The sequence below is a fragment of the Scomber scombrus genome, chromosome 17 (genome assembly GCF_963691925.1).
Source record: "Scomber scombrus chromosome 17, fScoSco1.1, whole genome shotgun sequence".
Taxonomy (NCBI): domain Eukaryota; kingdom Metazoa; phylum Chordata; class Actinopteri; order Scombriformes; family Scombridae; genus Scomber; species Scomber scombrus.
Genome location: NC_084986.1, coordinates 2947426 through 2963850, shown reverse-complemented (window position 1 = coordinate 2963850; position 16425 = coordinate 2947426). Strand labels below are relative to the sequence as shown.

The 16425-nt window shown below is 38.6% G+C and overlaps 1 protein-coding gene across 1 annotated transcript in view; it reads left to right on the top strand.

Moving 5' to 3' along the window:
• clvs2 (clavesin 2) overlaps positions 1-12629 on the top strand; it is a 57196-nt gene extending 44567 nt beyond the window's left edge. The window contains exons 3-5 of the mRNA XM_062436878.1: positions 7122-7232; positions 8329-8561; positions 12536-12629. Coding sequence (XP_062292862.1) covers positions 7122-7232; positions 8329-8561; positions 12536-12629 — 438 coding nt within the window. The remainder of the gene's footprint in view (positions 1-7121; positions 7233-8328; positions 8562-12535) is intronic.
• The last annotated feature ends 3796 nt before the right edge of the window (positions 12630-16425 follow it).

The window sequence follows — 16425 nt, the reverse complement described above, 5'->3', positions numbered from 1 at the left end:
GATTTTGAATGTCAGGTTTGAAAGTTTTATATTTACTGAATATTTAAGCTTTTTACTTATAAACCAAAATTCTACTTTATTTCTAACCTGTGAAATTAAGCATAAAACCGTCTTCATCTGACTATTGAAGACAACATGGTTTCTATTAGCCCTCAAATTGTCATCATATCCTGTTTGTTTTAACCTGTAACTGTAACTATTTCAGTTTGGTATGTTTTTTAATAATTTTCAAAACCTTTCTTATTTACATATTGAATCATTTTTCTAATGCTTCTGAGGTTAAAAGGTTCAAAACAAACAACAAATCTGAATTTAATGTGTTTATAAAATCATGAAAACATTTTATAATGAAATCAGATGAAAACCAAACTAGATGCGACCTTTAAAGAAACCCCCAAGAGCCTAGAGTCTAAAACCCTGAGAGTACAGACAATAAGACAATAACTGGAGGGAAACACATTAAGATTCTGAATTTGACTTTTTTTTTTGATCATTTGACTGCACAAACAGAAACCACATTTCATGCTTTTTACATCTAGTTGCATCAGATTTCTGTGGCGTTCAGTTGGTTGTCTGATTTTGTTGTTTTCTTTCAAGTGTTGTAGATGATGACAGTGAGAAGATTTACATGCATACTAATATTCCACATCTTATTCGGACTATGACTATATTCTGAATTGGATGCAGGTAAACATCATATTGTGTTTGGATATTCTGAATTAGGTCTTGTTCTGAATGTGTGGAACGGAAGGAAGGAATGAAGGAAAGGAGAGAGGAAGGAAGGAAGAAAGGAAGGAAGGAAGAAAGGAGGGAGGAAAGAAAGAGAGAAGGAGAGAGGGATGGAGAAAGGAAAAGAGGAAGGGAGGAAGGAAGGAAGGAAAGAAGGACAGAGGAAAGAAGGAAGGGAGGAAGGTAAGGGGAGGAAAGAAAGAGAGAAGGAGGGAGGGAGGAAGGAAGGAGGGAGGAAGGAGGGAGGGAGGAAGGACAGAAGGAAGGAAGAAAGGGGGATGGAGAAAGGAAAAGAGGAAGGGAGGGAGGAAGGAAAGAAGGAAGGTAATGGGGAGGAAAGAAAGAGAAAAGGAGGGAGGGAAGAAGGGAGGAAAGGAAAGAAGGAAGGAAGGTAGGAGGAAGGAAGGAAAGAAGGAAGATAATGGGGAGGAAAGAAAGAAAGAAGGAGGGGAGAGAGGAAAGAAGAAATGAAGTAACAATCAAAACAGACGGGGTCAATTTGACCCGGGAGGATGACAGGAAGGTTAAAAGAGACTCTTCTGTTCTGAATGTATACAGGACATTCAGAATATGCGTCTCTATTGGAGGTTTTATAGTACTTTACGACACACAGCCTTCATGCCTGTTTCCCCCTCGTTCAGACAAAATGACAAATACTGGAGCAGGAACAAGGGGAGGAATTAGAGCGCAACTTCTCTACGACGGGGATGGAAGGGATTGGTTATTATCCTGACATGCAGTCACGGACTGACAGTGATGATTTGGCGTGATGACTCGCCGTGATGACCCAAAAACACTCAGCAGTGTAGTAAACAACATGCGACAGCCTCGGTACTGGATGTGTCTGGAACTATAAATCTAATTAATGTGATGGTGGACGTGGCTTTATCGTGTCATAGGAGGAGTTCTCAGTGAATGTCAAAATCAACTTTAATATCTGAATTTACACTGAAAATATGACTTTTCAAACCCAATACCCTTAAGACAGAGAAGTCAGGTTAATAAAATGGTGAGAATTGATTGTAGAATTGATTGTAGGTCTGTCCACCATTAAGATAAACGATATTGTTTAATGTGTGATAAAATCTGTTGCTTTCGACAATTTCTGTGCATGATTATAGCACTAAAACTATAGTTATGATTAAATTAGAGTCATGATTAGGAGAAAAGGAAAAGATCATGATGGCTATAGTTAATAAAATGATGAGAATTGATTGTAGGTCTCTCCACCACTCTGATCTCCACATCTTTGCTTTCCATCTCTCTAAATGAAAAGCACTAGAAGAGGATCTCTCATTGGCACTGAATGTTTAAGGCATTATTCATGAGGTATTGTATAATTGTCGAATATAGATGTAGATCTTAAAGCAGACATGTCCAAACTATTCAATAGAGGTTAAAATGTGGCTTCATGTTGTTGTTCCAACCAAGCAGGACGACACCAGGCTCGACTCATTTAATCAACTGATCTCGGTCTTCAGACAGCTGATTGGTCGAATCGTGTATTCTTGATTGGTTGGAAGAAAAAGCTGCAGGCACACAGCCCTTTATGGAATAGTTTGGACATGTTTGCTTTAAGATCTACATCTATATTCGACAATTATACAATACCTCCATGAATAATGCCTTAAACATTCATTGCCAATGAGAGATCCTCTTCTAGTGCTTTTCATTTAGAGAGATGGAAAGCAAAGATGTGGAGATCAGAGTGGTGGAGAGACCTACAATCAATTCTCATCATTTTATTAACTATAGCCATCATGATCTTTTCCTTTTCTCCTAATCATGACTCTAATTTAATCATAACTATAGTTTTAGTGCTATAATCATGCACAGAAATTGTCGAAAGCAACACATTTTATTGAACATTAAACAACGTTTGCATTCAGAGTATTTCTGGAGTTTTATGGGAGAAATATGTCGTGTTTAACCCTCCTGTTGTCCTCGAGTCAAGGAAGGAAGGGAGGAAGAAGGAAGGAAAGGACGGAGAAGGAAGGAAGGAAAGGAGGGAGGGAGGAAGGAATGAAGGGAGGAAGTGAGAAGGAAGGAAAGGAGGGAAGGAAGGAAGGAAAGGAGGGAGGGAGGGAGGGAGAAAGGAAAAGAGGACGAGAGGAAGGAAGGAAAGAAGGACACAGGAAAGAAGGAAGGGAGGAAGGTAGGGGGGAGGAAAGAAAGAGAGAAGGAGGGAGGGAGGGAGGGAGGAAAGAAGGAAGGAGGGAAGGAAAGAATGAGGGAGGGAGGGAGGAAGGAAGGAAGGACAGAAGGAATAAAGAAAGGGGGACGGAGGAAGGAAAGACGGAAGGGAGGAAAGAGAGAGGAAGGAAAGAAAGACAGAAGGAGGGAGTGAGGAAGGAAGGAAGGAAGGAAGGAAGGAAGGAAGGAAGGAAGGAAGGAACAGTCAAAACAGACAGGGTCAATTTGACCCGGGAGGACGACAGGAGGGTTAAAGGATGTTAATTGTTCATTCAGTCCTCTCCTCACTTGTCTTACGCCTCGTCGTAGTTTGTAATAAGAAAACAAAAGAACATTGTGGAAGGATCGTTGTAATGCCTGCTCCTGCTCTGCTTACATCTCCCTCTTGGATCTTCTTTACTTTGTATTATTCTCACTTCCTCCACCTCTATGAACACGTTCTCCTCATCTCTGTCTCTTTTCCTTTGTCTCCCAGACGCCACTGGGGAAAAGCAGATCAATCCTTTAGCTTCTGTTTCTTCCTCTTTTCCTCCTCCGGACCCTCGGGTACAGCCGAGGCTCTGGGCTGTAGCTCATATTCCATTTTCAGTGTTTCATGTATAATGCAGCAGGTCCCTTCATCACAGTGAGGATGTCTGTCAGAGCTAAGGGCAGGCCGGAGGTTCAGAGTCCAGAGGGATGTGACAGCTGAGGGGGTGGAGGGGGGTGCGTGGGTGGGGGGGGCAGACTGACCGCAGTTTGACCAGAATAAGTCTCTTTATTTTGGGATCCAGCTGATAATCAATATTTTGTGACAATATTCATTATCTATTTAATTCTGCCAAAAACGGTCCACCGATTCTGTGTTTCATGTACAATCTTACTTTTGCCATTATAGAAAAGGTTACTTATATGTATTTAGGGTGAAAGTAAAAAAGATGTAAATTAGGAACAAAGAGGAAATGTCAGGGAGTCAAGAGTCAAGAATTGATTCCAGTCCTCTGGGAACAATCAATCAATCAAGCAGCAATCAATAAACAATCAAAATTAACAATCACATTTTCAAAATAAACGTGTTGGACATGACTACGACACACGATACAATACAATAAGATAATATACGATACAATACAATATGATACAGTATGATATTAAACAATATGATGTTACATTATGGTATGATACGATGTAATGCGATACGTTACATTATGAAATTATATGATATGATTCATTACATTATAATACAATACAATATGGTACTATACGGTCCCATGTGATATGATACGATACAATACGATACTATACACCAAATTACGATACAATACGATATGTTACTATACGGTCCCATGTGATATGATGCGATAAAATACAATACAATACACTGCATTACAATACAATACGATACGATATGATACGATATATGTTACATAACGATAGCATACAATACGATATGGTACTATACGGTCCCATGCGATATGATACAAGAAAGTATGATACGATACGATACGATACAATACGATACGATACAGTACCATACAATACAATACGATACAATATGATATGATATGATATGATATGGTACTATACAGTGCTATGCGATATGGTACGATAAAATACGATACAATACAATACGATACAATACAATACGATACAATACGATACAATACGATACAATACAATACGATACAATACGATACAATACGATACAATACGATACATTACGATACAATACGATACGATACAATACGATACAATACGATACAATACGATACATTACGATACAATACAATACGATACAATACGATACAATACGATACAATACAATACGATACGATATGGTACTATATGGGCCATGCGATATAATCCAATAAAATATGATACGATACACTACATTACGATATAATATAATACAATTCGATACATATATGTTACATTGCGATACGATACATTACATTACAATACAGTACGATTTATTTGTTTATTTATGGTTTAAAGAGAAACCTACATTATTACATAGCTTATATTTAAACACTTAAGAACAACCAGCAGCTACTTTTTGTCAACTCTCTGTTTTTCCTCCTTAGTTTCAATAAAGGGACGAATTGATCTGAGCTGTTCCTGGTGAAGATAGCCTGATTTTGTTTAAACTTCTTACAGTGAGAATCATTTTGGAGGGTGTTTGAGGACAGTAAATATGCTCCTTTTTTCAATAAAAACAATAAGCATTATTAATTAATTATCCACTAGTGAGGATTTTGGACTGATGGAAGCAGTCAGCCATCAGTTTCAATCTTTGGGAATTAATTTATACAACAAATATGTCAAATCAGGCATTTGATTTTTAGAGCAAGTTGAAGATTTAACGGGAGGATGGAAAAGAGCAATGAATAAGTGTTATTAATATTTATATTGTTATAAGTCTTGAAGTGTTAAAAAATGAATTGAACTTGTCTTCTGTGGAGCATGAGTGTCAGTCTGTCCATTAGAGTCTGATATTTCAGGATATTTAGGGGATTTAATCAAGGGTACAATGTCATATTAACAGCAAATGTCATTAAAATACAAAAATTAAAGAAACCTTCTTATGAACAAGTGGTCAGAGGTATATTTTGGCCAGACAGTAGGTCAGGAATCACCCTCTACAGACAACGAACAGCTGTACTAAATTGCATGTAAAATCTAATGGCCACTGGTTGTTTAGATACAGTGTTTTGTTCTGGATTAAAAGCTGGCAGAGCAAAGGCAGCGGTTCAGCCTTGATGACTCATGCGGGTTAAACCTGGCCTGACCTCAGAGACTCTCACTGTCTCCATCGCTCCGACACAGCGCTAACAGTTTTTATACAAATGTCTGCCCCGAGCCGTTTCCATCAGCCCTGCTCTGTTATGTCAGAATATAATCTCACCATACTGCTGAACTACAGCCAAAATATGACTCACTCACTCTCTCTCACACACACACACACACAGACACACAGTGGACTGTAATAATCATAATTGTGTTCAGCGTTCTAGGAAACACAGTGTCAGACCCAGACTCCACATCCCAACCTGTATGAACGAGGACTCATTTCCCTCAGGCTCAGTGCCGCGTTGACTCCAAAATAGACCGGACCATTTCCTATTGACTATGAGATTAGAGGCCATTTACAAAACTAATCTAATGAAAAGGGACAGGAAACTCACAGAGGTAATTTTTCATTTGCTGGAACTCCAAGAGGACTGAAAAGAGAAAAAAAAAAAAAATCCTCCTGATTGAGGTTGGCTCTTTGTTATCTGTGATAAAACATTAGCTGTACTGATTGCTACTGTCATTAAGTCCGAGTACCCTCCTGTTTGAGAAATGCACAATCTACAGAAGGAGATAATGAATTTTCAACGGCTTTTGAAGACACTGAGCATAATGACGATACTACAGTGGCCCCTAAGGAAAATGAGCTCTGAATCCAAAATTGGAAAATTAAAATATAGATGTATGTTTTTTGTCATTTGCAGTTGTTTCTTGTTTTTTTGGAGCATATTTCTCTTAATGTTTGTGCTGTTTCTTTCTTTGTTTGTTTTGCTAAAATTGCCTTTAATAGATAATTATTAAGTGTTGCTCGTAGTGATGAACCTACAGAGAATTATCAGTAACTCTGCAGCTCCTCCTCGGCTTTACGGAGATTTATAATGAGTTTCAGCTCATTGTTTAGAAGTCCAGCTGCAACTTTAGTGCTCTCAATGCAACGTTTCCCGAAGAAATAGCTGTAAAAAAAAAAAGTCATTGTATATTACCTGCTCAGCACCAAACAGCAAACAGACACAGTTATCTGCAGACTAGCTGGTGAACATAGTGGAACATTTAGATATTTCCCTCAGGAGTTGGTAGAGAGTAAAAACAGAGCTAAAAGAGAGAGAATATTGGATTTACATTCAGCAGGTGGACAGAAACACGACTCCTAATGAATGATAATGTTCATCCTGTTGATTGCTGGAGGTGGAAATAAATTCAACATGTCAACTTAAAAGGTGATGACGTGTTAGTGTTGCGTTCACAGCTTGTTTCTGCTGCCCCCAAGTGGCCAAAAGTCAGTCAATGCAGGTACAAGATTTACAGTAACAAGAAGAGGGGAATACAGCAGTTTTACTTCCACATGCAAGAAACAACCACCGTTAACACGTCTGTCACATGTCCCTGTTTGTTTGTATTTACATGAATTGTTTTGTTTGTGTTCCCAACAGGACAGTTTTCCTGCCAGATTTGGAGGAATCCACTTTGTGAACCAGCCGTGGTACATCCACGCTCTGTACACCGTCATCCGGCCCTTCCTCAAAGACAAGACCAGGAAGAGGGTAAGTCCAGAATAATCTTATACTGAACATGAATATGTCTGTCACGAAACAAGAAAGCAGGAAAAACATTTTTGACATTCACTCATATTAATAAATACTGTAGTCTACTGATTGTTGAAGCATTTTTATTGCATTGCACCTGTCTTTAAGAGGATAGTGTCAAACCAGAGTCTCCTCCTCCTCCATCATGTGTTCAAACTAACCTGTGTCTGTATATTCAACAACCTGAACAGCCTCCCCCAGCTGATCCACCCTATTAATAAATACTGTAGTCTACTGTTTGTGGAAGCATTTTTATTAGACAGATAGATAGATAGATAGATAGATAGATAGATAGATAGATAGATAGATAGATAGATAGATAGATAGATAGATAGATAGATAGATAGATAGATAGATAGATAGATAGATAGATAGATAGATAATTAGATAGATAGATAGATGTAAACTTTATTGATCCCCTAGGGGAAATTTGGGGGAATTTTAAAAATAGCAACAAAAATCCAACAAAGAAATTTGCTTCTACATTATGACGAGTTTCCAATAACACAGACTGAACTGCATTGGAATGAGCATTTACTATTATTAGTTTTCTATTAAATAGTAAATTAATTTGGCTGGATTCCTTATTCAAAATGTCATGACTCCTATAGAGGAATGCACAATTATATATTAATACTAATAAACTGGGCTACCTGTACACGGAAGCCAGGCTAATATATCATCTTTATACAGGTATTTAAATTATACGCCATAAATATTGATCAGAGAATAAGGATTGTGAAGTAATTTTTTATTTTTGTATACATTTTAGCCACTCACAACTGAGAGTACCAACTCAAAATATTTTTAAATTTACGATGGATCTATAGAAATTAAGCTTTTCAGTCTTCAGCTCTATGAGCCTCCATTTGAACACATCATGGTATATGATGTTTGTACACTTCCTCTGTATATATGTATATATACTTTATCTATATCTACTGTCACTTTACACCTGTAGAAAATAAATAATCTGAAGAGGAAGCTGTCAAACCAGAGTCTCCTCGTCCTCCATCATGTGTTCAAACTAACCTGTGTCTGTATCCTCGTGCAGATCTTCATGCACGGAAACAACCTGAACAGCCTCCACCTGCTGATCCACCCTGAGATCTTGCCGTCGGAGCTTGGTGGGATGATGCCGCCGTACGATATGGGAACATGGGCACGAACGCTTCTGGACCACGCCTACGACGAGGAGACCGACTACTGTCCGGAGTCCTACACCCTGTCAGTACAAGACCTGGAGAGAGACCTGGAGAAAAACCTGTCCCCAAAAACCATGAAGAGGTGAGTCCTATTTGTCTTGAGTTTAACCAGTAAAATCTTTATCTTTCATTTGAGTCTTTAAGATAGTTCACTAACTGGGTTAAACAGTTAGAAGGAAGGAAGGAAGGAAGGAAGGAAGGAAGGAAGGAAGGAAGGAAGGAAGGAAGGAAGGAAGGAAGGAAGGAAGGAAAGGAGGGAGGGAGGAAGGAAGGGGGGAAAGGAAAGAAGGAAGGGAGGAAGGAAAGGAAGGAAAGAAGGACGGAGGAAAGAAGGAAGGACGGAGGGAGAAAGGAAAAGAGGAAGGGAGGAAGGAAAGGAAGGAAAGAAGGACAGAGGAAAGAAGGAAGGGAGGAAGGTAGGGGGGAGGAAAGAAAGAGAGAAGGAGGGAGGGAGGAAGGAAGGACAGAAGGAAGGAAGGGGGATGGAGGAAGGAAGGACAGAAGGAAGGAAGGGGGATGGAGGAAGGAAAGAAGGAAGGGAGGTAAGAGAGAGGAAGGAAAGAAAGAGAGAAGGAGGACCCACGAAGGACGACACAAAGGTTAAGTAAAGGAAAGTTTAGAGTTTAGTAGATTTTAAGAAAACTGTTACTCATTCATCTTCTTCATCTAATATATTACCAGCTGTTGCAGTGATTTGAATCAACAGCTTTCAATAATATGATTGTTATAAACTTTACTTAGGTGGACCAAAGAGGTTTTAACAATAGCAGTTTGTGGAACATGTTTATACCAAATAAATCTGTATATTATGGTTGTTTTTCTGTACATATTTAGTAGTTATAGCTCAGGCTGCATGGACCAAAAGCTTCATCATCAGTAATCTCTATTGTTTAATTGTCTTCAGCATGTAGAGTATCAGTGTCTCAACAGAACATCAGTATATTGTGGAACTAATTATGTAATCTTTGCATAATTAGCGTAAACTAATGAGACAACAGTGCAGCTAATGTGTAGATTTTATCTCACTGGGATTTTCTCGCCTCCTCCAACTAACTGCCATCTTTAGCTTGACTGATGATCTTGAATGCTGTTTGAGTTTTCTATCCTAACTATACAGAATATATGATAATTATCATTTTCATTTGAAAAAGAATAAAATACTGTTGAGAAACATCAACAGCTGTAGGACAGACTCAGTTAAAAATAAAAGTTTTTAATCAGATGTTCTTGCTGTTTTACGAAGCAAGGAAAAAGTAAGCAGAAAAAACATGACACAAAAATATATAAATATATATAAATATATATTTTATATACATATTCATAAATAATTAGCAATACAAAATGAAACAGTTCAGTTATATACTTAATGAAAACATGAACACAATAACTAAATTATAACAGTCAAAATGATGAGGAAAAATAACTAAAATTATGAAGTCATAAGATTCTACAAAATAATAACAATAATAATTATTAGAAGAAGAAGAAGAAGAAGAAGAAGAAGAAGAAGAAGAAGAAGAAGAACAAGAAGAAGAAGAAGAAGAAGAAGAAGAAGAAGAATAGGAAAATTAAAGACAAGCAAGAAAAATATATCATAACATACAGTATATGATCAGTCATTTTTAGCATTGAATGGCACTTATATTTTTTGCATCTATTGACACTGAATAGTGTCTTTAAATATCAGCTACAGTATTAGAAAAAACAATAACTCACTCATAGAAAAATATAGATAGAAGACTGATAGAAAAAACAAAATAGTAGTAGAGTAACTGGCTGTAAAAAGCTCATATTATCTTATCTAAAGTGATTATCTTACTTCGAGTACATGGACATAAAACATGATATACACCAGCATGTTTCCCTGGGAGGCACTATATGTTCAAGCACCATAAACGTTTCTTTGGCACCGTGCAGCTGTGAGTATGTTTGACATTGCTTGGTGTATCATTCCCCCCCCATAGGCTACCACGCAGTATGATTCACTCTGACAGTAAATCATCTGACCACGATGAGATGTCGACTCACTCATCCTTTCATTTAGAAGAAGTCTGACAGTAGACTGAGAGTCACTGCGCTGCAACAAAGTCCTGCCAATAACCAATCAATCATCTAACAATCATCCCGGAACATGCACGATTATTTCAGTGCATGGAGTTTCAAACACAAAGCAGCTTTATTAACCATTATTTGCAGCCAATCCTCAAAAAGAAAAAAACCCAGCATATGTTTAAAGTCTAAAATTCTGTCTGCAAAAATGACAATTGTTAGGTTTAAGTGACAGACGCCATCTAGTGGCCATAATAATTATGACGTGGAGATGTGACGAAGTTCAGATGACGTATTAGGTGAAAAATTTCCATAATCACAGGTGGCTGAATGGATAGATGGCAAAAAGGAGACCACTATTCACCTTCCATCTCCAACTGTAGTTTAGTGTTAGAAGTAGTAACTTTAACCCACACCCTCTTTCAAGTGATCATTTTAATGCAAACCATGATCTTTTTCTAAACCTAACCAGACTTTAACCACAGTGTTGTTACATTATCAAATTATTGTTTAACTGAGGCAGAATAATAGAAGACGCTCCTATGAGTTGTTCTGGAGTGATTGGTGGTCGTTTGACATGTTTAGAATCAATCAATCAATTAATCTTTATTTATATAGCGCCAAATCACAACAAAGTCATCTCAAGGCACTTTACACATAGAGCAGATTCTAAACCGAACTCTTCAGATTTTAATTTTAAAGAGACCAACCATTTCCCACATAAGCAAGCACTTAGCGACAGTGGCAAGAAAAAACTCCCTTTTAACAGGAAGAAACCTCAGAACCAGAACCAGGCTCAAAGTGGGCGGCCATCTGCCTTGACTGGTTGGTTTAGAGAGGAGAGAGAGGAAGGATAGGAGAGAGAGAGGAAGGAGAGGAGAGAGAGAAGGAGAGGAGAGAGAGGAAGGATAGGAGAGAGAAACACGTTGAAAATCAACATTGAAGCTAGTAGGTCCGGGACTGGAATCTGTCTTCCGGACGTCTACAGGAAAAAGAAGACATCTGAAGTCATAAATAAGTATGACTGCATGTTTCAAAAGTGTTAGGGCAGACAGGGAACCAAGTGCAGGACACAGCGGAGACAAGGGAAGTTTCAAGAGTTTTATTGCAAATAATGTAAAGAGTGATCAAGAGTCTGGGAGCTTGAAGCTGCCAGGGGAATGAGTAGTGGAAAGGGGAAGGGTGAGTGGCTGGTGGCGATTCCTGAAGGGCTGGAGGCAGACACAGAGGAGTCCACTAGAGTTTGAAGTGGAGGCAGGCAGACACTGATTGACACTGGGAGCTGCTCTGGTTGCTGGCAAACAGGACTGAGTGCATGTGATCACAAGAAACACAGAGGGAGGCACTGGTACAATCAACACAAAGCACAAGAGATCAAGTTAAAGTTGGCCAAGAGCTACAATACCAGGTGTCTGGAGAGCCGGGGTAGATACTCTGCAGCTTGATGAGTTGATTAGAAACAGGTGAGTATGATTGCTGACTGGGACTGGAAATAGGCACAGGTGGCTAAAGCAAGCAACCAGAGAGTGGAGAAAGGACCTAACCACACCAGCACACAATATGACACACATATCAAAAGGAAACACAGTGAAACAGTAGGAAGTACTGGACATGGAGGGAGCATCTGTGACAAAAAGAATCATCATATAAAACTAGTGTTCAAAAATGCAGGTTTTAAATGCAGGACAGCAAGAAAGTTTAATATTGGAAAATCTTTGCCTGGTTATAGAAATTGAAAAACCTTGATAAAAAGGAAAAAGTTCAAAATAGACCAGGATGTGATAAGATCTCACTTAAAATTTGGTGGACCTGAAGAGAATCAAACACTCTCAGCCTCGCTTCAAAAAACCACATTTCTCTCCTGTGATGCAGCTCACGATATCAGAGCAGATAGCGAGTCCATTTGGATCCATTCTGATATCTGACACATAAACACACAGATCCAACGTGACTCACAGCCGAGGTCAGGTCTAATGCATGAATGTGTTATGTTCTGTATCCCTGCAGGTCTCAGTCGGTGGTGGAACCGGGCGTCCTGAAACGACCAGATAAAGTCAAGAGTGAAGAGGACAACATGCAGCCGCTGCTCTCGCTGGACTAAACAACACACACACACATACACACACACACACACACAGGTCCAAACCATACTTAAATCAATATCTACACACTCACACACACACACACAAATACACTGACTTACCTGTGCACATGCTGTACGCAAAAAACACGCGCGCCCTGAAAAAACCCTTTTTCCTCCAGAAAATGCTGCTGCTGCTGCTGTTGGATTCTCGTTTCTCTCGAACTCGTTGGAAAAAAAACAAAAACAAAAAAAAGAGCTGAGATGAAGCAGAAAGACAAAGGACATCGTTTCCTCGGACTGCAACAGCATCCTAAGAGCTACTGATGGCGTTCCATATGATATTTATTTAGTTATTTGTCAAGTGCCAATTCCAAAAAAAACAACTGTATTAATTTTAAAAAAAACAATCCAGCCCATCGGTGTGGAGCAGGGGGAAGGGAGCGACGGCTCGAGAGAAACCGCGACGACTGCAAAGAGAAAGACAAGTTGTGAAGGTGCCACTTGTGTGTGTGTGAAAGCAGCGTTTCCTATTCACAGTTGTATAGTATATGAGTGAGGGGGCGTGTGGAAAAACTGGAAATCATACTTTAATGGGAGCTCGGGGCAACGTCTCCCAAGTTTTTTTTCCTTCTTCTTTGTACAGTAATTTAAAGAAAGCACGGCTCAGGATTAGCAGAAGTGATGATAATGAGTTTGTTCGACTTCCTGGACCTAAATTGGCAGACAGGCAGGGAAGTGGGTTTACCAGGAGTTTTTCTGGGAGGTTTTTTTGGGATTTTTTCCTGTGAAAACAATGTCTCAACTATTGGTCTCGCTCTTGTTATCTCTTGGAAAAGCAAACCCCCCTTTACAGTAGCTCTATGGATCATCTGTTTTGTTTTGTTTTCATCCCTTTTGGCCCTTTTTTCTCTAATTTTCTGATGCACACGATAAAGAAGGAATTACAGTATTTCTTCCTCCGTCTGCAAAAATATTAAGCTGCAGGCTCTTTCTAAGGAATGAGTCACTACATCAAGTAATTTATTTCCCTCAGAATTCATCACGTGACCAAAAGATACAGATTATTTTAAGAATCTAATGAGTAGGAGTCAGGCGAATAACTGTAATTTTGTAGAAGCAGAAGAACAGAGAGTGTAACACCCCCTCATGTGGCACATTTGTTAGATTTTCGGACAATAATAATCCAATTATCCTGAAACGGTCAAACATTACCATCATTTCCTTTGACTAGGATTAAATTAAACATATCATTACATTTTCAGAATGAGGGATTAAAGGGACTACACTGATGTTTCTTGCAATGCTTTAGATGATTTCAAAGTTAGACTTCTTACAGGGTGCCGTTTCTTTGAGTTAATGCAGTTGGAAATTGAAGGTAGTAATTAATCTTAGCTTAATGGTTCACACATTACCTTTTAGACTGCACCTCTCGCTCAGCTGTTAGAATACTTTGGAAAATATTTTAATTGGCTTTCTTGCAGAGTTAAATGAGAAGATCGACAACACTCTCAAATTTGTCAATCCATAATCAAGCTGCAGATAAAATAATTAACCTATCAGCAACTCTAAAGCTCATTATTTACCACATTGCTACCAACTTATCTCCGAGCAGTCCTGCGGAGACAGATTAACACATCAAACAAACATGATAAAGCAATTTAATTAGTGAGCGATAAAGGTGCAGGTAGGTGTTTGTTTTTCCTCTCATGTAACTGCAGCCAAGAGAAAAAACCTGTTTCCCAAAGTGTTGTACTTTAATTAGCATAAATTGGTCGACAATTGAAGATTTTTTTATTTTGTTTTCTCTTCAGGCGCTTACTAGATATCATAGGTTGTGATAGAAAGGCTGTTTTGGCAGCAGACTCAGGTGTTGACTGTTAAAGCTTCCTGACAGCACACAAACACACCACACTGCGTCCAGCGTTGCCAGATGGGAAATGTTAAAGTAGCATTCAAGAGGCTTCAAATGATCATATTTGGAGGAAGATTATTGTAGATGAATCATAGCCAAGAGAAGAAATCGGCGTAGATGTGTAAGAAAACACATTTTTATTGAGACAAACAACTTTGTGACACCACCTACAAATTGCCGACATGGTTATATCATGTCAGAAAGGAGGGCAGTCTTTCGGGTCCCAAACAGCAACAAACCCAACAAAAGCATAGCTGTTCAATTAATATACAAATACTTAAATGACCTTACTTTTTTCACATGGATGCAGCAGTAAGTTATCGCTCATGCAAACTCTCAACAGCGCTCAAATTATTGATCGTACATGGGGGAATCTTGGATCTCTAAATTAGATTAAAGAGTACAGTCTAGACCTGCTCTATGTGAAAAGAGCCTTGAGATAACTTTTGTTGGGATTTGGCACAGAATTGCACAAAAAAAAGATCTTACAAATATGATAATTATCGTACATTTGGCAACGCTGAAACTGCATTACCACACAATCATGATTTTACTTTAACAAAATTAAAAAATATGAACAATTTTCACTGTCATGGATCATCTGTTGAGTAATATCCAAATTGGCAGTAAATGGACTAAAATAAAAAATAGTCCTTTTTTTCAGCATGAATCATTATTTTCCACGCAGGGGACTTTGAATCTACAGTATGTTAAGTTTCATTTCAGAAAAGTATTATTTACATATTTAATATACAGTGTTTTATTATAATTACAGTCACATTTGAATTTAAATGCAGTGTAGATACATGTAGGATATTTAGAATGACACAGACGCTATTTTTCACTTGCCAGGCTCACGTATTTTATTTGCTTTTTGGGTTTTTTTTATGCTGCTGACTTCCCAAAAATACTTGATATATACCTGTTTGACATAGCTTAAGCACTTCCAAGTCAACATTTCACTGCAGGTTTATGTTATGAAGAGCTAAAGGTATGACAACCGAATGCTAAGAAGGTGGACGGGCTGTGAGTATGACAGCGGAGGTAAAGCCGAGTAAAGCCGGTGGGCAGGTGAAGCTGGTCAGGCTGGCAAGTAGACAGTTGAGCATATCGCAGGAAGGCCGGCAGGCAAGAAGCGTGAGGTGACCGGCTGCAACCAGAGCAGACAGCTGGAATGCTAAACCATCACACCAGTGAACACGACATGTCAACCCCAGTTACAACAGGCTCTGAGCAGAGTCCAGTCAGACTCCCAGTCGCAGTGGCTCCATGTGATCAAATCAGTGTCAGGTGGATTTAACAGTTTGTCGAACATGATGCTGATACTGTTTTCTATTAAAAATGTGATCGCCCAGTCAGTCCTCCGAGAAACAGACAACCTGAGACCACTGGGTTTCTTTGCACATTTCCTTTACTCATTGCAGCATAAATCCAGCGTAATTTAATTCTAGCTTTTCATTTAATGTTTGGAAAGAGTCTAACCTCTGCAGTGGATTTGTTATAGTCAGCTGCAACCTAATTCTGCTGCAGCTTTGTCCTAAAAGTCAAAAACTCCTGTTTGTTACCTGCTTTTGTTGCTTTTATTCGCAGAGGCAAAACATATCCTTAAAGTAAATACATTCAATACTGACATCTGTGATAACGACACTGAGCACCGTTCACTTTCAGTTCTGTGATATTGGAAACAGCTTTTTATTCACTCCAGTAATAGCAGCTTTAATACATTTTATTTAAAATGACAAACAAAATATGTTAAACCCTTCTGACTGTGGCAAAAAAGAAAGCAAATAGGGATGTAAAGTATAGAAAATGACTGGTATTTTTCTGAAAACTCCAGACATATTATCAGCCTTCATCAGAAAAAGGAGGACTGAACAGTGTGAAGGCGGCCATGCAGAAACA